This window comes from Callorhinus ursinus, unplaced genomic scaffold (assembly GCF_003265705.2).
Source record: "Callorhinus ursinus isolate GAN/ISIS: 27379988/994484 unplaced genomic scaffold, GSC_fseal_2.0 scaffold3, whole genome shotgun sequence".
In the NCBI taxonomy this organism is placed as follows: Eukaryota; Metazoa; Chordata; class Mammalia; order Carnivora; family Otariidae; genus Callorhinus; species Callorhinus ursinus.
Window position 1 is genome coordinate 81810123 of NW_027397065.1, and position 24720 is coordinate 81834842.

The 24720-nt window shown below is 43.1% G+C and overlaps 1 protein-coding gene across 6 annotated transcripts in view; it reads right to left on the reverse strand.

Annotated features, from left to right (window-relative positions):
* Nucleotides 1–24720, reverse strand: part of TRIO (trio Rho guanine nucleotide exchange factor) — a 337626-nt gene that overhangs the window by 205998 nt on the left and 106908 nt on the right. For all 6 annotated transcript variants that reach the window (XM_025867461.2, XM_073891080.1, XM_073891081.1 and 3 more), the window contains exons 2-4: nt 16073–16147; nt 5967–6081; nt 240–432 (exon numbers count right to left, since the gene is read on the reverse strand). In XM_025867461.2, the coding sequence (XP_025723246.2) occupies nt 240–432; nt 5967–6081; nt 16073–16147 (383 nt within the window). The remainder of the gene's footprint in view (nt 1–239; nt 433–5966; nt 6082–16072; nt 16148–24720) is intronic.

The window sequence follows — 24720 nt, forward strand, 5'->3', positions numbered from 1 at the left end:
AGAGAACTAAAACTTAAATCGCCCTTGGGTGAAATAATCCAGTAGGGTAATGTGATTAATGAACCGAATTTTGTTGTTTTATGCAATAACTAATTTTACATGCCATCTGTATATAAGATGTGCAGTTCCCATTTAATATGTGGTTTTAAAAATCTATTATCTAAAATGATGAGGAAAAAGTCAAGTTTTAATAAACCATGCCTATTGGTTTAACTGGTCTGGCTACACATGGAAGTTACCTCAAATTCAAATTTAGAACTGCCAAAATTAGTCCTCTGTTTCTGCCAAAAGTTGTCTGGCTTGATTATCAGTGCAACATGAATGCAGCAGGGAAAGGACTCTTGCAATATCTTCAGCAGAGGCTTAATGGAGTCCCATTTGGACCCACGCATGTCCACGATCACTGTGAATCCTCGCTTGCAGACCTCTTCACTAGAGAAAAAGAAAAAAACAGGTTTAAACCATGCAACTCTTTCTCTGGTCCAGAGTCCCACTAGGTGAGGCTGACTCTGCATCCTTCATCCTGATGTCTGTGGGGCTGTCAGGTGGGGGTGGGTGGGATGGGGGAAGGGCAGGGGATTTCTCATCTTTTGTGCACTAAATGATCACATACATTGTCTAGGAGCTATTATATAAGCAAAGGTCCTTGGTGAGCGCTAATGGGGACAGACCCCTAACCATGTGCACAGAGCCCAGGTGGGGAGGGTGACAGACCAATGAACAGCAGTCCCAGGAGCCTGCCAGGATCCCAGGTGCTGAAACCACCTGTACCTGCGCACTGGTGAGGGTGGGAGCTTTTCAGTGTCCCATTGCGTCCCCTTTAACTGGTTCAGGCCCTTGAGCTATCTCAGAGGCTCCCCAAGTATGGTTCGCTGATCCCTAGGGGGTCCTTGGCGCCCTTCTGGCAGGGTCTTTGGGGTAAAGGGATTTTCGCAGTAATACTGAGACTTATTTGTCCGTTGCCCCCGGTTGTACTAGTGACGCAAAGGCCATGGTGGTAAGGAGGCTGGTCCTCAGCACTGGCCAAGGAAGTGCCACAGCCTTTGTGTTCTGCCCCTCCACATTCTGGTAAATTTAAACAAAAAAGCCAGCTTCTCTTAACAATGACCCTGATAAAGCAATAAAAATGATGAGTTTTACTAAATCTCAACCCCTGAGTACATGGGAAACATATGAAATGCACTTCTGCAATAAAGGAAATCAAGAGTCAAAGTGTCCTTGAACACAGGTTACAATACTTAGTCGCACTTGGTTAGAACTGCGGTGTTCACGGGGAAGCACTGAGGAAGGCTTTGGCACAGCCTTACACTTCAGGAACAACTGGAATCCTGTTTCGTGGTGGACTCACAGAGTCCATGCAGGCTGCCGATCCCTGCCAGACGTGAGCCAGATAATGACTTGTGGGAAGGTATTTGGAAACACACCTAAGACCCCAAGGGCATAATGACAACTTTAGGTTTCACCCAGCGTGAATTACTGGGCCTAGAGGAAAGACATTGGACATTTTTCTGCCTCAGGTAATCACCTGAGAAACTAAAAACTATTTATAGTTATAAATTCATATAGTTTATAAATTAAAAACTCAGAAAACTAATTGCTATCATTAAGTGATGTTAAAAAGCCAAAATAAATTAAGTCAAAGTTAAAACCAATTTCATGCTCTCTTGCATAAGCTCACTCCTTTACCCTTCCCCTCCCCATCCCCACAGGAATGCCCTTCTTTTCCTTAACTTGATGCATGCCATCACAGTAACTGTCGCTCTAAATTTCACAGATGTATAAAGTTCCTGTCACAGCTACAGCCATGTAAGAGACATGGCACAAAAAAAATTCCAAAAAACAAGTCTGTGGGGCAAGAACCTGAGCAGGCAACAGCACAGGTCCTGGACACATGGTGGGAAAGCCGTCTCGAGGACATAGGCTGACAGCGGCCCAGCTTCTCACTCAAAGGTGGAAACTGCCAGCAATGGTTTGATGGACTCCTGTCTGCAACTTCTATAGGAATATGAACTCCAAACGAGTTAACACTTGGCTCAGACACCCCTCATGATAGCGCTTCTCCATGTCTCCAGTGGGTCCTGGGCCACAAACCAGGGAACAGCACAGCATGGACCTCCTTCACAGATCCTAGAAGCAAACAGGGCTTCCAGAAATGTCTCCTCAAATCTCCCAAGTCACTGAAATGAAGCATTCTGGGCCTCTTTGGGTCCTGATGGGGTGGGCAGGCTGGCAAGACCAGCCAGAGCAAAGGGAGCCCGCCCCAGCAGAGACATTCTCCTCCGGATGCCCCCTCTGCTGCCACACACCAGAGGCAGAAGACCGTACGCCAGGCCCCTGATGGCCTCAGTGGGAGCTCTACTAGACGGACTTCAGGCATCAGCCTTCACCAGATCACTCGGGCAGCCAGGGTCTCTCCTCAGAGAGCGCCGCAGGCTGTGTACAGAACACAGCACAGCCCCCTCCCCTCGAAAGGGGCTGGAAAGGCATACTGAATAGCTCCAGGCTCAACAACAGGAACACGCTAGATAATACCACAACCAGAAGGTACCTGAGCTTGCAGAGTTTACAAAAGGACTCACTATCCACCTTCCTCCACAATTGAACTGACCACCCAGGGACTTCTAAATAATGAAAATCGCAGGTGAACTGGGCTGGGAGGGCACATCCTTTCAATCCGGCTCTTTTTCCAGTTAAAAGCCAGTCCTCGTTAAGAAAGCAGTGGCTTGCAGAGATTGGCAAACCCAGTTCTATTCAGGAGCAGCTAAAGGACGTGGGCAGCTGTCTCCAGGAGAAGGCATGCATGCCACTCCTCCCCCCGGAAGACACTGCTCACTGGGACGTGTGACCATCCACCAGGTATTCTGGCAGCTTCATCTAAGAACCTCATTTTATCTGTGAGACAAAGAAATGTTAGATAAAATTAAGGTCCCTTCTCAATGCTGGTCTCTGAAAAAGAGAAACGCTCTTTAGTTTCTAGATGAAGAAAGTATCTTTTAATACGAATGTTCATGAACAAATTAATTGAAGTCTCACATTATTTTGCTGGTGACAAAAGACAGTTTATCCGTGTAGCTACCATAAATCATTCTAAAGAAGGCAAAATGCTCTAAAACATAATTAGTATAAGTGTAATTCAAACAATAAGAGCAATAAACACCTAGAGATGTACTAAGACTGATGTTATTTTCATCACTGTGTGGGAATCCCAGTTAGACCAGCAAGAAGTTCTACTGTGACTTGCTTCTCTTACACAAAGTTAATGGAAAGTTTCCTTGAAAATTAATTTTATGAAAGTCACTCTATTACTCCAATTGCTTTTCCTTTTTTTTTTTTTTTTTTAAGGAGGGAGGAATGAAAGGGAAGGCGACCCAAGTAATAATACTCAAACTACTCACCACTGCTCAGATCACACTTATGATTACCTCCGAGGGCCACATTTTAAGAGGCACAAAGACAGACTAGAGGCCATGCAGAAGAAAAACAAGATATCCGGACTCTAGAGCACATGTCAGAGGGAAAAATAAAAGAGGGGAAGTAGGAAAGATGGAAATTATCGTACTTTTTCTGAGGGAGCTACTGTGTATCAGGCACTGCACTAGGCATGTACATAAGTAATCTTACTCCACACTCACAATGATCCCAAGAAGTACACATTACTATCACATTTCGTAGATGAGAAAACTGGTAAAAGGAACAGATGGTCTGAGTCTGCTGCCCATGCTTTCCGGATGGCGTACGCTTCTCCACATCTGGCAACATGGGGCCCTGTGACTGTCCACTGGGGGGGGAGGGGCGGGGCGGGGGGCAGCAAAGGCCAACTTCACCGCACAGAAACTGCCAGGAGAAATGGGCAGGAAAGGAAGTCTCATGACCCCCAGGATGACTTATACCACTCTCGAACTATGGCAACAAATAATCAGACTTAAGTGCAAGGAAAGCCACAAGTCAAAAAAAAAAAAAAATTCACACACCATTATTTTGCTGACAATTTTCTTGGCCCTACTGCTCGGCTCTAACAAAACAATGTTCCCGCCACGAAGCGCACAGTGGGACAAAGCAGCTCCTGGGTGGCCAGGGTAGACCCATGGGTTCTGTTGCCACTTCTCTCCGTTTGGACCACAGTGAAATTTCCCCCATTAATCCCTTGAGAAACGTATCATTTACGTGTTAATCCCACTTCTCTTGTCATTAACGCAGGGCAAGCAAAGTGACATTTCTTATCACCTGGAATTATAAATACAAAAGCAAATCTAGGTGATGAAGTGGCTGCGCTCGACCGTGGAGGGGTCACCCTACACGCTTAGTATCTGTAAGAGAAATGATAGGAAGCTTGCGATTTTTTTATTCCGGGGAGAAACTCAGAGAAAAACAAGATTGGCAAAATCTGGTCATCACTGAAGCCGGATGACAGGTATGTGGATGTTTGCTGTGATAGTTTCACTACTTTTGTGTATGCTCACCATAATGAAGTTCTGCAGGCTTAAGTGGGTCATCCAGATGATCCAAAATACACATGAATCAATTCTTTTTACAGTATCAATGAAGTAAAAGAAATTTTTAAGTTACAATCAACACGGATTTTTAAACCAGAAAGCCAGCTGCCAAAATTATATAGTCATTCCATAATTACACTATACAAGTATCACTTTGATTGGCAGAGATGTTTACATTGTCCTTTGCATTTGTTTCTTCTTCCATCATTAGCACAGTACCTAGCACACAGAACTCTGTAAGTGGTCCTTATCAAGTCTACTGTTATTTATAAGTGATAGTGAGTAGCACAGAACTTCTAAAGCCCTTTCTAATTCCATGGTTTCAACAGTTCAACGGCCCAAGAAAATACCAGAGTAGGAGGAAAGAGTAAACTTTTCCATATACGAGTGCAGGGCTTTATCACGTTGTCACTGATGATGCAGAGTGATGGTTTTCTCGTAGAGGGTGACCACAGCGCAAAACCCAACAACTCCCATCAGCAGGTCAGGTGGTCAACAGCGAAAGCGGACTTGCCTCAGCCACAGCAAGGATGGGTCACAACCGGGCCCTGCTGCCTTCCCTGCTCGGTGTCAACCAAAGAAGGTCAGCAGTGTCCCAACCCGTGTGCCGTGGCAGATGTACCACACTCCTCTCAACCTCAACAATGCCACTGACCACCTTTTATTACTCTCTTGCATAAGCGTCGTGAACATTGCTGTCTACTCTAGCCTACGTATGATGACCAGGTTTTCTTCCACACATCCCAGTTTCGTCTCTGAGGAAACGCCTCCTGGCTCTAGCACATCGACTATGCCCCCTTTAGTATGTGCCTTTCCTCTTCCTCACAGGGAAGGGGCCCTCCAAGCCAGACACACACAGTTTCTTAGCGCAGGCATGACTACAACCTTGGGTTGTATCACAGCAGTTTTCTCTTTTCCAAAAAGTAATCTGGAAAATAAAGCTTTGCCTGGTCTTTCTTTAGCATCCACACGAACGACCACCTTATCATGAAGGGGGTCTCGGATTGAATGGGTGTTCCCAAACGGGGCATATTAGCTAGTAAAGATTCTTAATGCCTCACAAACCTCATGCCACAAATCAAGAGAATGTTTTTCAGAAACCGAAGCTCAGCATGAAGACAGAAACGTATAGTGAGAAACAGCGTTCCATTTCTGGTCTGGCAGGCCGCAGTGTCTTGGTATCAGAGTCACCAAGGATGGTCCACCTGAGGCACTGCATCCTAACCCCAGCCCCACCGTCCCCCCACAAAGCACTCCGGGCAAGATGCCTACCTTCTCGTCCCCACACCCAGAAGTGTTGAAACATGACAGAACGGTCACAAAATGGAACTAAGGACAGAGGTGACGATTTTCGTTCTGCACTGTCTGGTCTGCTTGGAATTCAAGCCACTGTGCAGCGGCTTCTGGAGAGCGCAGTGCCGCATTTCTTGGAACGGTTGCAACAGTGGCAAACCACAACCGCACAGAACTCACCTAGGGATACAGGCTAGATAGGAAATGAGTCTCCTGAGGTCCTCCTGTCGTATTCTATCGTGATTGCTGCGGGCCGGAAATGTGAGAATGGGACCTCCACGTTTATCTCTGCCACCTGAAAAACAAGCATTTGGAGCACACTTAGACAAAAGCAAGAGAAGACAGGACTCTGGACGCCCCTGGAGGTCCAACGTCGTGACCCAACCGCTCGCACAACGCTTTACCTCCAGCAGCCGCACGGCCAGGAAGGAGCGTGCAACCAGCAAGAGTCGAGGTTGGGCAGACATGTGGCTGGGCTACTTCATCCCCTCCCGGGACTCCGGAGAACAGGTCTGAGTGCTGCCCGCCACGTGGAAGCCAGCAGAGAAGGCCTCATCTTTATCCTCCTCCGTGTCTCCTCCGACTTCAGTTTTATGTGTGGACAACGTTTCCATGTATATGGGCATCATTCCCCTTGAACACGGCCTCCTCACGCCTTACCAGGCCCTTCTGTCGTCCCCCACACTGCCCCCTCCTTCCCGCCCGGCATTCCAAGCTCTCTCTTTGCTATCAACCAAATCGGGTTTTAAGTCTTGAAGGAAAGAGACAGGAATGGACCTCAAATTTTTATGCTGATGATGACTTTCTATCATCTGGGATCTAGGACATCTTCCTCTCTTGAGGGCGGCACCTAACCCCAGCGGTCAAGCCTCACCCATCTCTCACACAAAGCCGCACATACAAATAAAGCGACTGGCATTTAAGAATTTTAAAAGAGAACTAAATTAGCTTGAGTTTAGAAAAATTACATCACATACTAAGTACAAATCTCAGGGACTGTCTTGTCACAGAGAGGCAGATGTAGCCCTCGTGAACATACATAAAATCCTGATGAGGTCTGTTGGTATCACTGAATATCTTCGGTGAAATTTCCAGAAATATTTTATTACTCCACCAATGTTTTCAGAAAATAAAACAGAGAAGGAAAATCTAGCCTTCCCAAGTGGATCCTTCCTTAGTTTCACAGCTCTGGTCAACTGTCTTCAGAAGTAGAGCAGTAAGACCACAAAATTCAAGTCACAACATGAAACTCTTCATTATTTTCTCATCTTATTTACTTCATTAGCAAAGGTAAAACTAAAAAGCAAGCAAACGTTAACAGAAAACCAGATTATTTCCTTTTAGAAAAGCCAAAAAAGGATTCAGCACAAGATACTGGTATTTTAAAAACATATTTCACCAATATAGATTTTTACAATTTCCTAGAATGGTTAATAGTCCCTCTGAACAATAATGAAACTCAATTTTGATTCTGAACACTAAAATGATCCACATGTACTGTTAGGTCATGCAATCTAGAAAAGTATTAAATTATTTATAAATCCAGTAATTCATGTATTAAATGGGAACAACACGAAACCATAGCCACTGATACATGCTAGATATGGTATCAAGTCCTTTACACGTGCTCTGATTTCAACATCACAATGACCCTGTTAAGAGGTTTTATCCTTCCAGCTTTATAATTAAAGATACTAAAGCTCAAAGAGCTTAAATAAAGATGGGGGAGGGGAGGATCTGGCTGCCTAGTCAGAAGAGTGTGCAACTCCTGATCTCAGGCTGTGAGTTCACATCCCATGTTGCGTGTAGAGATTACTTAAAATAAAGGAAATTACCAAAAAAAAAAAAAAAAAAAAAAAGACAAGGGGACTATGTCACATGGTCACAGCTGGGTCCTTTGCCCTGACAAAAACTTAGAAAATCTCTCTAAATTAGAGTAGTAAAAATGTCAGAAGGACAACTGAATGATGGTTCTAAGCTTTTTAATGAATGAAAGGTACTATTAAAAATAAGCAGGGAGTCTGCTTCTCCCTCTGACCCTCCCCCCTCTCATGCTCTCTCTCTCAAATAAATAAATAAATAAATCTTTAAAAAAAAAAAAAAAAGTAAGCAGCAGTTCTGTTATAAATGCCAGAGTGTCATCACCAAGTAACCTTCTTGGATAGTATTTTTAGGGTAAAATCAATGGCCTAAGTTTTGGGGGAATACTTCTTATCCCCAAGATAAGACAGGCAACAATTCAGTATTTTTTTTTAACTCTCCCAACATCTTTGATACTTTCCAAAAAGAGAATCAGTCTCCTTCATCAAAAATATTGTGGATCAGGTGCCTGGGTGGCTAGGCGTCTGCCTTCGGCTCAGGTCATAATCCCAGGGTCCTGGGAAAAGCCTTGCATCGGGCTCCCTGCTCAGGGAGGAGTCTGCTTCTCTCTCTGCCCCTCCCCGTATCTGTGTGCGCTCTCTCTGAAATAAAATCTTTTAAAAAATATTGTGGAACAACATATTTTACAGAAATTTGAGTTCTTAAAAATACAGTATGAGATTTGGGTTAAAACATTTACCCCACTTTTGGTAAAAAGAACAGCATCTAACGTTTTCCTGGACCACCATTCTGTATTTTTTAAATGCAACATAACATTTGATTCAGTAGGGAGACTAGATGACAATGACCCATGCTCGTCTCTCCTCCCTCTGGGGTCATCATATCTCACCAAGCAAGCAAGGCACACTCCACTGTGGGTGCGAAAAGAAGAATCCAAAGCCTGCCTATCAAGGACTCTCACGTGGACAATCAACAGGTATGCACACCACGTACAGCCATGTGTGCACACCGCGCACAGCCGTCTGTGCACACGTCCTGACTGCCTGCCTGTTGTGCTGCTTCACCTTTTAACTAGAGATTTTCCCCAAGCTGGTAGCGCTAATGGAGAGTCCCCTGAGAGCTGCCAGCAAGCTCATCCACCAAATCGGCTCTCACTTATGTCCTAAAGAAAAGCCTCCATAAACCCAAATTTGACCTTTAAGAGGGGGGAAAAAAAATCCACTTTCTCTTTTTCCTTTTCCCAGAACAGAGCTTCAGAAAATTCAATAGTTTTAAAACTTCATCAAATATCACTTATAAAGTAAAAACTGCAGAGTCTCTATTTAAATAATTTAATAATTGGCTTTTGTTTGCTAACCTCCCTGCATCAGGCACATCTTCCGACCTGTGGTGTCGTAGTCAGTGACAGGCAGGTGCCAGTCACCCACCTGCTGACCCCTCCCAGTGAGGTTTAAAAAAAAAAAAATCTGAGAACCGATGAGACACAGTATTAGTTCAAAGAAGCATGGTCTCTGAGCCTCAAGGAGCCTAAAGTCAATGGCACGGATGCGTATTTGGATGGTGTTCTCCAAGATTTAACATGGTGCCAATGTCACAAACACACAAGGTACACAAATAAAAACACTGTCGGGCTGTGAAGCCAAAAAGTGACAACTTTAAAGTTCTTGTTCCTGAACTAGTAACAAGAATGATGCTCCAGCTCATCAAAGCTTCACCTGCTGGATCTACTCAGAGGGATGTGATGTCGACCTGCAGCCTCAGGGTGAGGGAGGTGGGACACACGTCAGTCCCGTTTTATAGACGGGAATCCCAGTGCCTTAGTTTCTACAATGAAAAGGGCAAGAAATCCATTTCCTGCATCTACCAACGTCCAGTATGTCTAAGTATGAGAGCGGCACAGTCTCTGGACTGCTCCATGTCTGTCGTCAAAAACTAGTAGCTCGCTAAGGATTATCTGCATACCCAAATGCTGTTTTAGTCAAACAAAACAAAACAGAAAGTGTAGTTTTTGTTCATAATGACACTGTTTTATTTTTGATTCTTACAGTTCTCCCCATACTCCATTATATTTCTGTCAGGCACCTCTCACTTTCTAGTCAATTATATGATTTACACAGTCTTTTTCTTTGTCTGTCCCGCCCGCTAAATGGAAGCTCTATGGAGGCAGGTTTGCTCATTCACTGACATCAGTATATACCTTCAAGGCCTAGTAAGAGACTGGAACAAAAAGCATACTCAATAAATATCTGCTGAATGAATGGATTCATCTATATTCCACACAAAGTTAATTAAAAATACCTACTTTCAGTATCAGGAAGTTAAAAACAGACATGCCTAATGAACTTTCCTACAGAAACACACACATAGGGGCTCCTGTCTGGTGCAGTCGGTTCAGCGTCTGACTCTTCATTTCGGCTCAGGTCGTGATCGCAGGGTCTTGGGATCCAGTCCCGGGTCAGGCTCTGTGCTCAGCGTCAAGTCTGCCTGAGATTCTCTCTCCCTCTTCCTCTGCCCCTCCCGCTTGTGTTCTCTCTCTCTCTCTCTCTCTCTCTCTCTCTCTCTCTCTCTCTCCCTCTCCCTGTCTCAAATAAATAAATCTTAAACACACACACACAGAGATGCTAAACAGACTGAGGTGCTTGTTAACATGAGAAAGAAAGCAGCTGCAGCTGTCTGTGTGGCCCTTCCTTAAACCCAGTGATGCTTATTTTCTCTTCTAAAAGGTCCAAGTCCAGAGGACTTGGGCTCTGGAGCAGCATGGCCCAGAATGACCACAAAAGCAGCTAGATTCAGAGTTGCCCCTTTTTCTTTAAATCAATTAAGAACTCACCTTTCATCCTTCTCTTCTAAGGCAGCCATACCTGCTTTGAGGAGTATGATGTAAATCTCAGTGAACCCACTGTATTTTCCTTGTATGATCCTTATTTGAATTTCTGGATTATGATACCAGTGAAAATGATTCTTTATGCCTCCCTCCCCCGAGGAGCAGTCTACCTCACAGATCATGAAAAGCCGATTTTTACAAAGGAAGCCCTGAAAAGGCACAGTTTGTGAAGGAGAAATTATGGCTACAATCTATTAAGTCTGCTATCAACTAAGAAAACTCTGTTATGAAGGTGGTCACTGGGCCCCTGCTCTAGCGGTAGCCAAGGCCAGCAGCTCCACAGCTCCAAACCCTCCCATGCTCACCTCCTGCAGCCCAGTCCTGAGAACTAGAAACTGGCTTAGAGCATTTCGAATGGAGACTCTAAGGGGACTCTTGATGGGGCGCTTGGAGAGCCTCTGGCTATACCCAGGCTTCCAGTCTGTCACTATGGCCTCAGACTGTACCAGAGGCTAACGAGAATATCCCAGATGGATGGGAGGTACCCTCCCCCCTTTCCAGAAAATGTAGAACTCTGCAAAACTAGAACAAGAAAAACTATGGTCAGTAGTCCCAATCCTGACAGCAAACCTCTGGGCAATCAAATCCTACGTTCCTGTCAATACCCCCACTTGCAAAGGTGAATGATGTTCACCTTGCCCCACCCCAAAAATGCCTTCTAAAAAGGCAACCCAAATGTCTTATCAATAGGCAAACGACTGAACCCAGTATGCTGTATACACACAGTCCAGTTTAAACAACTGTAAAAGGAATGTGGAATCTCTGTATGTACTAATATTCTGTTCTCCAGAATACTGTTAAAATTTAACAGCAAGCAGAGAAAATGGAAAATACATGACTGTTTATCTCAGGGAGGGAGGAAAGGAGAATGGACTGGGGTCGGGGGGCAGTGAGACAGAGAGAATGAGAGCACTGGTTTACAAGTGTAAGGGAAAAAACCAGAAAACTAAAGAAAACAAAAACAAAAGAAGGTTTCCTTTGGTGGAGGAAAGGTACAGGGCTGAAGAGGCAGGGGAAAAAAAAACTACATTTCTTTGTACTTTAAGTTTTTTTTAGTTTTTAGCCCTGGAATGATGTACACATTTTACTTAATACTAAAGCAAGATTAGGTGGTTGTTTTTTTAAGCTTTACAACTGTAAAACAAAATGAAACATATGATCTGGAGTTTCAAGTTGGCAGGAACCTGACCCACACAGAGAGGAGCTAGTCTATGTGATCTTAAAGCACAGTAACAGGACTGTATGTTCCTAGGGGCATATACCCTTAGGACAACAGAAGTATTAGATTACATTTGGCAGTCACAGTGTGGCAATAACATCAGTGTTAAAATATAAATAAGCAATTATGTTGATGAGAGTAGGAACTCAAGATTTTTAGTATAAGGAAAAGGAGACACAAATATAAAATCAAAGAAAAATACCTGTAATCCTAAATCTGAATTAGAAACTTTACTATGAAGTCATCTTACTTAAAAAAAAAAAAAATTATCTATACACATATTTCCTAGATGTATCCGCTGAAGAGCACAGAAACATTGACCCGGCCAGGAACAGCGAGCTTCTGTAGCACCCTGCGCCTTTCTCCCACGCAAAGGAACCAGCACACTTTGGAGAAATGGCTGGCTCCAGATGTGGAATAGGACAGACGAGCTGGGCCTGCAACACCCTGTCTCACCAGCAAAAAGAGAACCTGGAGGACTGCAGCGCACAGATTCAGGAGCCAATCTGAAGACACTCCCACTGGGTCTAAGATGAGAAAATTTTAACTTCATAAGAGATTTTTTAAAATTTGGCAATCAACTGAAACACATCAAACATTAAAAAGCAAAGTTTTTTTTTTTTATCAGTCTGAAATGACCAGTGATCATTCTTTTTCATTAGTCTGAAAACTGGTAAAGGACAAGAATCAATCATTTATCCTTTTCTTGTATTAACTATGTTCTCAGGAGAACCAAGAAACTGATGATGGAACACTTCTTTTTATAGAATAGCTAAGTTGATAAAGAAGAAAGGATGTAATTAGAATGTCACCATTTTGCAACTGTGATAAAATACTAGATCTAAACCATGATCATCAGTGAATGCTTGACATCATAAAAAAAGAGACAGCCAGACTCCCCCAGTAGAACTCCCAGTAGAAACCACCTACCACCACCCATTAAGGATTTTTTGCCTTCTTCCTGCAAAATCTAACCTAGGTCCTATCAAGCCTCAAGATCCAGCTCCTAGTTTACAGGAAACACAGGGGAAGGAGAACATATTAAATGGCTACCCATGGGTGCAACCAGCAAAAGCTAAAATGTAAGGAAATCTTCAGAAAAAGTCTCCTCATCTAATAATTAACATAAGGGGACAAGACAAAAAGAGTAAGAACCTATAGACTGAGAAACACAGAGAGAGCAACCAATTGCCATGTGTATCCTGGGAAACAAATACGAGACAAGCAGGAAAATGTGAATATCGATTGGCCTATTAAAGAATTACTACTCATTTTTTAGGGCTGTTAATGGTATTGAGGTTTTTTTCTAAAGCTTTTACAGGAATACAGATGACAAGATTACTGAAGTGAACCACGGTTCATGGAAATTCATTGTATTATTCTCTCTCCTTTTGGATGCTGAAATGTCTTATAAAAGGTTAAGGGGAAAAAAGTGTTCTTCATTCTCATGGTAGTCTGTGAACTCTTTTGATGCCCAAACCCTAGCACCTAGTGGCATAGGGCGGACATTTTATATATATATATATATATATACACACACACACACACACCATATGATGTCCACACTAGGACAATACATGTAACACATTAACATATATATCAAATAAAATGTTAAAATTATAAACTATAAAACCCTATTTTACTGCCCCTGCTCCCGACCTGAAGCATGAAGTCAGGCTGGCCACCTCACTGAATTCACCCTCCGCAGGAGTTAGTAAGTACTTTGCCGCCTTACCTCTATGTGGTGAGGACTGCTTTCTACGGTACCTGGAGATGAGACTGAGGATCAGAAATACTCAAGTTCAAAGAATCCCCACTGGGTTTTTAGAGATTTTGACCTAATAAGTATCTCATGGAATCACTGATATTCTGGCCTGCTTTGTCAAAGCCCTAGTTATTCCAGTTAGATTTAATTTACTAAAAGCTACTCACAAAAAGAGCTTTCACAAACGTACCACAATAAATATCCCCTAATATTTTAAAAAATGGGGTCAGAGCAGAAAGTAGATTAGCAGTTGCCCGAGCCAGGCGGTAGAGGAAATGGGGACTGGGCGTGGGGTTCTTCTGGAGGTAATCAAGTGTGCTGGGATTCGACCATGGTGATAGTTTCACAACCTTGTGAAAACCCTAAAATCCACTGAATCATACACTTTTAAAGGGTAGATTTTATGGTTGTGGACTATATCTCAATAAAACAGATTTTAAAAAACAGGATCAGAGGCATAAATTTTTCAAAAGTTTATTCTTTCACTGTAAACCTTTTATGCACACAAAGAAATCAACATGCAAGTAACGTTTTTAACTTTTTAAAATTAAGGTTTTTAATTTAGTGGGGGTTTTTCCCTTTTCTCTTCCTAAACAAAATAACAGCAAGCCTAAGAAAAACAGCAAATGACTTCATGCTAACATAACTTGTCAATTCTGGTCATAAAGTAGGAAATACTATAAAACTGTGATGGCACCTACCAACCTCATTTAACCAACACAGCTGGCCAAAGTCTCAGATATTTAACAACAGTTCCAGACTAGTTTGCTGCAGTGCACAACTTCCCTCCCCACTAAAGAGACCCAACTTTAACTAACCCTGCAGAATTTCAGGTTTGAGTAATGAGTCATGATAAACTCTGAAAAACCGATTTTATTTCTTCAATCAGGTTAAAAGGGAAATAGTTTTAATTCTGATAGTAACTTAGACAAAAATGACATCAAATGAGGCATTCTGTATTAAATGCCTAATAAAGAATGAGTACAAGTAAAAATCATCAACCTTAACCTTCCCCTGCGCTTGACATGCCCGTCTCCAGGAGCTTAACCAAAGAAACAAGCGTTCTCACCACAGATCCAAACCTTAAACATCCAAAAACTGAGGAACATGTGGAATTGGCTTTAGGTCCTCCTACAGACGCCTCTGCTATTTATAAGTGGAAGCTTTTCATTAAAATCCATCTGTCAACTACGAACTCAGGAGCTGACAAACCGCGGCACGGGTCCACATTATGCAGTTTGTCACTAAGTGATTAGGAAAGAGCAAAGGCTACTTTTAAAATTTGGTGTACTACAAGCCAGGAGGGGACTTTTTTTTTAAGCATGTATTCCCAACTACCTAAAGCATCTTCTTTTCATGAACTTCTATTAACATTCCAAGTGCATTCTGAATTAAGACTCACTTGAGCCAAATCATCAAACAGTGCTTACGAGGGGCACCAGGAAACACCACTGGCCACCAAGGTGAGATTAGCAAAAGCACCATGAGGAGCTGCGCCCTAAATATAGCCCCGTTCGACATGCCAAAAGGACACACCCCACATATATAAAAGCAGCTGGTGGTGTTATACGTTTAAAATAAAATGTGTTCAAAAGGAGACATCAGATCAGCATATTATGCCTGTTTGAGAAAGATAAAAAATTATCAGGGGAAACACATCCAGGAAGACCATCTAAAAGCACATGACACTCCACACACTTTACTTCCTGCTACAACAGAGCAGAAAAATCTGCAAACCTTTGTTTTGTAACAAGTGAACTCGTGCCAAAAAGGTAAAAAACCCAACGGCTCTTCTGTTCATATAGAGCAGGCCCCAAGAGATACAGCCCTAAAGCTAGCCCTAAAGCTGACCCTCCAGTGCCCCAAAGCCTTTGAGTCTGGCCTAGACGTCCCCACCTTGCAGGAGGGCCAGGATGTACAGGTGAGGGGAGGACCCAGCTGGTAGAGATCACTGGGGCTTTCATAGTCCATAACATGGGTTCTAGAAACTCCAGGGTCAGGGAACAAGAAACCAAGGCAAGGAAATCAGGACACATCCAGTAAGGTCACATTCCCATCAATTTCAGGAAGATGGACTTTTTTTTTTTTTTTAAGATTTTATTTATTTATTTGACAGAGAGCACAAGCAGGGGGAGTGGCAGACAGAGGCAGAGGGAGAAGCCTACTCCCCACTGAGCAGGGAGCCCGATGAGGGGACTCCATCCCAGGACCCAGAGGATCATGACCTGAGCCAAAGGCAGATGCTTAACCAACTGAGCCATCTAGGTGCCCAGATGATGGACTTTTAAACTTTTAAACAATCAGTGGCTTTACTTAATCGAATGGGGAAAAACATCAAATGTTTGTTGAATGACAGACACAAACATATCTTACTTACCCGTGCTATCTGACTTATAATGTGCCTACCCGCTAGGAGAAAATGCTTTAGGCACTAATTTCTCAGGAAAATGTTACAAGAATTAAGCAATTAAAATCCACTGAAACACCGGTGCTTTAATGTGTGTGGCAGGTGAATTACTGTGGTATTTCAGACTCTGATACTGTATCAGAAAGCAGTCAGAAGAAACAGTAAAGCAGAGTAGAAAGTTCAACTTTACCTGAAAGGTACGCAACTTTTTCCTTTAAAATTGGCAAAACATCCATAGCTTTCATTTCATCATTTTTTCGAAACCCTGAAATACAAAAGGAGAAATTCAAGTTACTATGTTGCTTGAGTGACATTTAACTTCTTACCCAGTCTATCCAATGTCAACACAGCAGCTTTCCTCACACCCATTAAATCAGCTTTAGAAATATCATTTCAAAGCATCTGAAAGACTGTGATTACAGAATTATCTTCTATTTTAATGTCAAACAATGATTTACACATAGACCCAAAGGCTCCGGTACCAAGCAGGCTCCAGGCCACTCGTAGCAATAAAGATCTGGTCCCCAAAAACACAGGATATGAAACCAGTCCAGATCATTTCAAAAATCTTCATCTGAATCCTGTAGATGAATGCAACTAAAAAGCAGCAACATCATGTTTTAAACGCGCGGTTTGGTGGCACGCTGAAGCCTCTAGGGGGAGCGCAAAGCCTCCTCCTCCCCCTCCTGCTTCCCTTCCCAGAGTCTGGTGTGGTTAAAAATAAACAGTGGCAGTGAGGAGAGCAGGGATTATAAATAGCCGGACACTGGCCACAGCTCCCTTTAGGCTCTACCCTTCCAGGCTTTCTGGGTCATGCCCCCCTAGAGGAATGTCACTGGTTAGTGGGATAAGATGGCCCAGTGCCACCTGCTTCAGAAGGTGGCTGAGACCCTCTCCTCAACTGTGAAACTAATTCTCCCCATGCCCAATATCGTCGAAGGCAAATGGAGAGATCATGGAAAAGAAGCACGCAGCAAGCAATTTAGGCCAAGCCAACATCCATCTAAGATAAGGAATTCTTGCAGCCCAAACGTGTCTGGCCCAGCTCACCAGGGCAAAGGTCCCCAAAGTCTGGGGTCAAAAATGTTCATGCTCATAATAATGCCTCGACATATTTCTCCTGGAGGTCTCGAACAGAGGAAATCTAGGTTCAGGATGCTGGCCATCCTCATCAAAACGAGAAACTATCATTACTGGCTGAGCAATCTCTAGGAAAAATAAAAGACCACTGCCCCATCGCTATTTTCCTGTTTGTTTTTGCCGAAGTAGTACACGGAATGCCCCAGGATGGCAGCTTGGTGACACAACAATGAAAGATGAAGACCTGGATTGAGAGAGCAAGGAAAGCTCTCTCTCAATGAACTGGGGCTTCCACCTGTGACCTGTCTGAGTAGCCCTTGGGGAACCAGCCGTGCCACAGAGGAAACCTACAAAAAAAAATCAACCGTCTCAAGGCTGCAGAGTAACCCAAAGCAGGGAGACCCACTTGGGAAAAAAGGGAAGGACATTGAGAGCACTGGACTGGGGCTTTTAGCCTGAGAACAGGGTGCAGGCTAAGCCACATGGAGCTGCCAGCACATGAACCAGGACACAGCTCAGGGCAACCTCAGTAGCTGAGGAGAAACTGTGGAAAGGAGCAGAGAGGAGCCCCAAATTCTGGGTATAATCTTGGCCCAAATCTCTGGCTCTCCCCTGAGCTTTGCTTGTAGGAGGCAAGCTCCAAGCTACAAAGTATCTGACTGAGATTCATGTTGGGGCAGACGAGATGGGCCGTAGCTTGAGTCCAGCCAAATTAGCAGCCTGCCAAAGCAAGCAAACAACAAAATCAGCACTTTGAGGAAGAATGTAACAGAATCCAGCCTCTGCAATGTATCATTCATAGAAGCAAAGAATGACTAAATTAATGGTGTGATTTGATTAAGTAAATCTCTCCTGCCCACAGAATACTCATATGTATACTAAGAACCCAGTTTAACAAGGATTAACCATGATATTGACAGTCACCAGAGTTGCTGCACAAAGACAGCAGCGAACACATCCTGAGGAGGATCCCAAGGTCCAAGAGATACAGCAGCATGACCTCTCTGGTCATGTAAGGGCTCAACACAGAACCCACACCTCTACATCATCAGGCCATTTTGCTTTCCAATATACCAAGCTTTGTGCTGGCAACCCACCAAGCTCTTAAAAACAGTGGCTATTTATAAAAGGCAAAACAAGAGCCAAGAGTTCTGCAATTTCATCCTTAAGGTTCCTTCAAAACTCTTGAATGGATGCAATCTAGTCTCGGCAATTCATTGCCAGTCGTTGGGTAATTCACTGGACACGTCTACAAAGACAGATTGCATCTCAATTCCATCTGGGGTGGACAGAGATGTCAGTAGGGTAAACTACAAAGAGGAATTAGGCAGCATGGCGGCCCTCATGAAGACCAGTTTATAAATACCTATGGCAAGGCACAGTATGAAAAGTTCCACAAGCAGCCCAGAGTGCTAGGGGGCCTGGACAAATGAAGAGGCAAATCAAATGATAGAAACAGTAGGAAGAACTAAGCCTTAACTGTGGATTGCAATCTACAGGGATCTGAAAAGAGGATCCCCCTTCTATTGCTACCAGATAAGAAAACACAGGCTTTCCCCCATTCGCACACTGCCTCTGCCCCCACAGAAGCCCTGGCCAGGACACAGCCAAGCTCTCCGGGAAGGACCACCAGCTGCCTGCTGTCCTGGATTCTCACACTCTACAGAAACCGAAGCCCCACTTCAGGGTCTAGCCCATCTCACACAACGCTCAACAAGTTAGACTGTCCTAATCCCAGTGCTGGCACCTCACAAGAGGACTCCGTGACTTACAGGATAATTCCAAAGCATCCTTACCAATTCCTGCTGACTCTCTGAAACAACCCATTTATTACTACCCTTTATGGAGTGGATGATGGAAGTTAGAGCTGCCATGTTCCAGGCCACCCCACGGGAAGAATAGCACACTGACGTGAAAACAAGGTGAAGTAAACGAAACTTCACAACCAAAATCTCGATTTCCTATGACCCACTAGAAACCACAGACTCACTCCTGTGTTTTAGTTTCTAAAAACTATAGTTACTTTAAGCCTATCAGTTCCTGAATTTCTCCCCTAAATTAAATAAGACCCACAGTTTTGTTAGAGGAGGAAAGGCACATGAATCCAGGGTTAAACTGGTTTTGAAGTGGGTTATGCTTCTATCGTGATATACATACACATCCAAACATAGAGTAGAATATAAATTCTTCAGTTTTACCACAATATTTTTGTTGAATATGTCACAGAAAAAGAGATGGGAATTTCATTAAAACAGTCAAAACTTTTCTAAAATAGAAAATTTTTAAAAGCAGAAATGTAACAATAACCGCAAAGAAACTGAGTTTGTCACTATTATGGCAGTCACCTAAGTATTATCTTTAATCTCATTTCCATTTTAAAAAACACACCCCATACAAAAGGCTAAGGAAGCATGTATATATACCATAAAGCTAGATTAAATATATCATGTAACTTTTAATAAAAAGCAGGAAGAACTCAGCCATGAAACATCCTCAGATCAAAAAGGCAGATTCTGTTCTATGCCCTGAAGAGCTACTTATGAAAACAGAGTGTGCAACTATTTAAAAAAAAAAATTCCAAATACATGGCTTCTGTGCTAGTCCAGTGATTCTAGATTACACTGCAGATAAGACAACTCCTACTGTGCTCCTTCCTTGTGCATTAAAGGAGCTAGCTGTGCTGTCTAAACTTTTGGATCAAAAGGATATGCTCCAGGACTATCCCTATAAGCACACAGCTCCCCCCACCCCACCCCACCCATGCTCATGCGGAGAGAAAGGGATGGCAAATGCCACCTTGGAGCAATGCTCCTGAGTTCTCAGACCACATCTTTGTGTCACAGACCACGAGTCAACAGCAGTTTTACTTCTAAGTGCTACCAAGAGAGTTTGAAAATGCCACTAACAGGTAAAAGGGGGTGCCAGAGAAATTACTCTTGGTAAAATTAGACAAAAAGAAAAGCAGCTTGAAAAGTGATAACGAGGGGTCAAAGTCGGAGGACATTTAGTTATACCTGTTTCTTAATTTAGATACTTTTAAATTACACAGACCTAACTAAAGAGTGCAGAAAGAGGCTAGATTCTTTTTACAATTTATTTTTTTAAGATTTTATTTATTTGAGAGAGAGAAAGCACAAGTAGGGTGAGGGGCAGAGGGAGGAGGCTCCCCGCTGAGCAGGGAGCCCGATGTGGGACTTGATCCCAGGACCCTGGGATCATGACCTGAGCCGAAGGCAGACGCTTAACCGACTGAGCCTCCCAGGCGCCCAATTGTGGCATTATTGAAGAAAAAAGAAAGAGCAAATAAAGGTAAAAAAAGACAGAGGAGAAAAAAAAAAAAAAAAAAATCAAATTTAAACTTTTTAAACTAAGACACAGGATCTTTTTTTTTAATCCCTTATTTCTCCCAGGACTACTGGCAGATATTAGTAATTTGAAATTTTATGTATTCTTCAATTAAACTAGTCAAATCGTTTGATTTTTCTTTTTTCTTGTGAAGTAAAAAGTGTTAGAAAAAACCATAGTTATCTCTTGATCATTTGGGCTGAACGGAATGAACTGACGCCTTGTTCCGAACCGTCTGCCTTACCTCCTGCACTGGGATTTGTCTTTAAGAAAACAATCCACAAGACAAACTGCTCTTCATCCATTTTCAAAGGTCTCATTTGCCTGTCAGCTATACTACTTTAGTACTTGATGGGAAGATCAAAAATGGGAGTAACTGAAAAATAAAATTCTACACCTTCAGAAACACAGGTTGTAGCAGTAATAAAAATGTGTTAATAAATAAAGCAGCATTCTGAAACAACAACAAAAAGGAACACTCCAGTAAGGTGGAGGGTTACTATTAGTACCAAGTCTTGGTGGTAATTACCTAATTTTACTCATTGGTTTATTTAGGGGAAACGCGCGCGTGCACACGCACCCTCAACACAAAGAGCAGGATGATAAATCTCTGCATCAGTGGCGCCGCGCATGCGCAAATAGAGGTGACGTCACCCTTTCCAGGCAGGCCGTCCGCAGTTCCGACTCCCTCACCTTTCTCTGCAGAGCCTGCAGGATTAGTCACAGATCACAGCAAGCGGCGGTGCGTGGCATACAGTGTTTGTGCTATCAAGGGTTTTAACTAGGCAAGCAGTTAGACTAGTGTTGTGTAGGAAGGAAGCATTTTTAACTAGCCTGGATCCTCTATGAAAATGTTTAGGGGGAAAGAAGGCTATAAATCAAATGATATTAACGTCATTTTTACTGAGGCATAAAAACATCAAAATATAATGTAATGCTTATATTTTTATGTAAATATATGACTACAATCCACACATATAAAATGTTTATAAAATGCATACGAAGTGAATTAAATACTTGTATCAAGAATATGGGCATGCTCACAGACCACCACACAGGAATACAGACGGGGTTTCATAGTACAGTATTATAATTTTCACTTAAACCTTTATGGTTAGAATAACTGTCAGACTTGTTAATTTATTCCTTCGCATAATTTTAGAAGCAATAGCCTGTAATGTAACATCATACCTTTAAGGAAGAAAAACAGCGTAAGCTTGATTGATCCAAGGAAGTTAAGGGCTTGTCAACTTAAAATAGCTCTGGCTTTTTAATGTCTTGAACACAAAACACAGAGGACAAACCAAAATAACCAAAAGACTGTAACAAAAAATATTTTTTAATTATTACATATACTTTAATGTAAATGAAATAATGAATTTTTAATGTTTGATGATTTAATTATATATTAGCTATGCATTAGAATTTAATTAAAAACCATAACTAACAGATCAATGGAAGGGAATATTTTAATAGTCAAAAAAGTAGTAGAAGTATAAAAGGGGATTCTACCTTCCTACAATCTCATACACCAAAAAAGAACCATGTGCCCAGATGTGCTGTTCATCTTTGTATCCGGAAGGACCAGCCAGGGCCAACCAAGCACAGAGAAACCTTATCCTCATGTTTGCCGAAAGCCAAAAGAAAGAACACATATATCTGTCTGTACCTCTAAGAGTATCAAGAGATGCCTCTAGGGAAAGCTCCCACACTGTGCTCTGAGCCTCCAGTCACCCATCCCAAGGCACATGTATACAGATACGTATACATATGTGCCTGCATTTATGGTTCTGCGATACCTACTCAAAAGAAGGCTTGCTTTATATCAAGAAGCTGCCTCTCAGGAAAGCCAGTCAGAAACTAAGTTTCTATCAGATGAACCACAGAGATACAACTGATACAATTTGATCACTGTCAAATGATGTAGAACAAATCATCCAAGACTGACTGCTAAAAGAAACCAGGTTTAATCATTACAACAAACATTTCATACATGTTAGTACCCTTGCCCTCTACCAAAATAGAAAAAAAAAAAAATCCTTTTGCCTTCCTATTTTTTAATGTAGATCAAAATCATTCTTGTAAAAGGCTTTGAAAAATTAAGCTATGTTGTAATTCTCCTTTTCCTTTATGTGCAGATCTTTTTGATTATTATAAGGAATAAAGGTGCAATTACAGAGACTCAGTATAACTAAGTGATATTGCGTACACTGATCTGCCCTGTTTTGGGGGGAGGGGGAGGGACTTGTACATAAACTACTAGAGTGCCCTTGTTGCAGTCTGTTTGAGAAAGCAACACTTGAGTGTTCAGACTTGGTACGGAAAAACCAGAGCCAGAGGGATCACAATAGGAGAAGACACCCTGTAAGATGGAGGATGTGTGGGGTGGAGATGATTATGATGGGTCTTGATGGCCAAGCAGAAAACCCCCTTCACTGGCATAAAAAGGTATCAAGAAAAAGGGGACACCTGCATGTCTATGATACAGCCATCTCCGCCTGTGCTCCTCATGGTCCCCACAAACCTGCTCCCCACTGTGTGGGTCCCAGCACACTACCTGGCCCCATAAACCACCTATCCAACAGCCAAACCAGAAACCCGGGCTGCCCCCTGCCCCCCATCCTCTCATGTACTCCTGTAGGCTCCATACTTAACTGGAGCACCTTGTCTCCCTGGCCCACTGGCCAGCATCTCTCTTTCGTGGATTACTCCAGCAGACTCCTAAAGGAGGTGCAGGACTCTCTTTGATCCATCCTGCCACTCTCCCCTAACCCACACCTCATCATTTTACTCACCTAAAATGTGTCAATGGCTCCCCGGAGCCCTCCAATAAAACCCAAACTCCCCGACATGGCACAAAGTGCTTCATGATCTGAGCCTGTTGACCTCTGCACCCTCACGAGCTCCCCATCCATCATCCTCTCCCTCACCTACTCCTGCAGGTACCACAGGCCCCTGCTCCGGCACTGCCTCAAGCATCCCCTCCCCTGCCCATGCACAAGCCCACACATTCTTCACCTTCCTGAAGACTCAGACCAGATCCACTCCTTTGGTGAAGTCTTGCCGTTTCCCCACTGCTGGATCTGATCCCCCACCTGGCACGCCCACCACACCCAAAACCTCACCACGCTGCATGGTAATTATCTAAGAAAATACCTGTCCGGGGCCATGCCCCCACCCCACCCCATCAGAAGGCAAGCTGGTGCCTCTCATCTTCCAGCCTGGTTTCGCTGCGGCAGAATGCGCGGCACACGGGAAGAGCCTCACACCTAGCTAGCTTGACCCTGGGGTTCATAACGTTCCAAGCAGTCAGACATTTTCAGGGGCCGTCTACAATTTGGAGTTGTGAGCAAAGTATCCATCTTATCACATAAAGCAACAAGTCCAAAGCAGTCAGTCTGCTACACACGCTCAGTTTGAGGAGGCTAACGTGACTGCATTACTTGTCTAGTATATTTGGTGACTAGCACGTAAAATCGCATTTATATATTCTTGGGATTTTTATAATGTAATTAAAAAGGTATTTTCTCCCCTAGCCACCAAAACTTTAATTAATTATAAAAAGCTTCTCTGGTGGGAAGACCAGGCTGTGATTTGTGAAAAGAGCATTCAGTGACTTTTCGTTCTACCTTCTCAAGGACCAAAAGAATGCAGGCCTTCAGGGAAGTGGTTTCTAAGTAGGAAACACAGGGAGCCCTGCCTCTTTGCAGTGAGTGGGGTCATGGTCCTGTCTTCACCCAAGAATTCCAAGTTACCCGGAAGTCCTTTCATCCTGAGATTCTGTAAACAGAAGAAGCATGAGGGAACCAGCAACCAAATAAATGCCGAGCAACTCAAAACTGAACACCTTTCTTTCTGTCTTGTTGTCTTAAGCCCCTCAGTACCAGAAGGCCAAGTTCAGCCTGAGGCAACCTAACTGAATACTCATATGGCAATGTCTTTTGCCACATTAATTAAACACAAGTTAAGCCTCCGTGTCATATATCACAAATAGTAAATCCCAGAACACCTGCATTATGTCACTGACATCTTTCCTTGTTACTGACCACGAGTATGAAGGGAACAGAAAACACATCAAGCAAATAGGCAGAGTCAAACCTTTCTGGCTGGTCTATAAATTTAAGATAAAGGGACGTAATTCCTATCAATGAATCAACATTTGGGTTCAAAATTTGGTTTGTTTCAGCTTCTCTGCACATCAATATTCCCCAAGCCAGCCTTCCTTCTATCCACCCTACAATGCCAAGGCTCTGCTCTCGAATATTTCCTCCTGCCCAGATAGATAAGAAAGGATATAAGCATGGGATAGGCACGGAAGCCACAATCCTCACCCGGAGGTCTTCCTCCAGGCTCCTCAGCAAACGCCTATCAATCCCGTCTACCTTCAAGACACTTGATTAGTTTTACATTCAT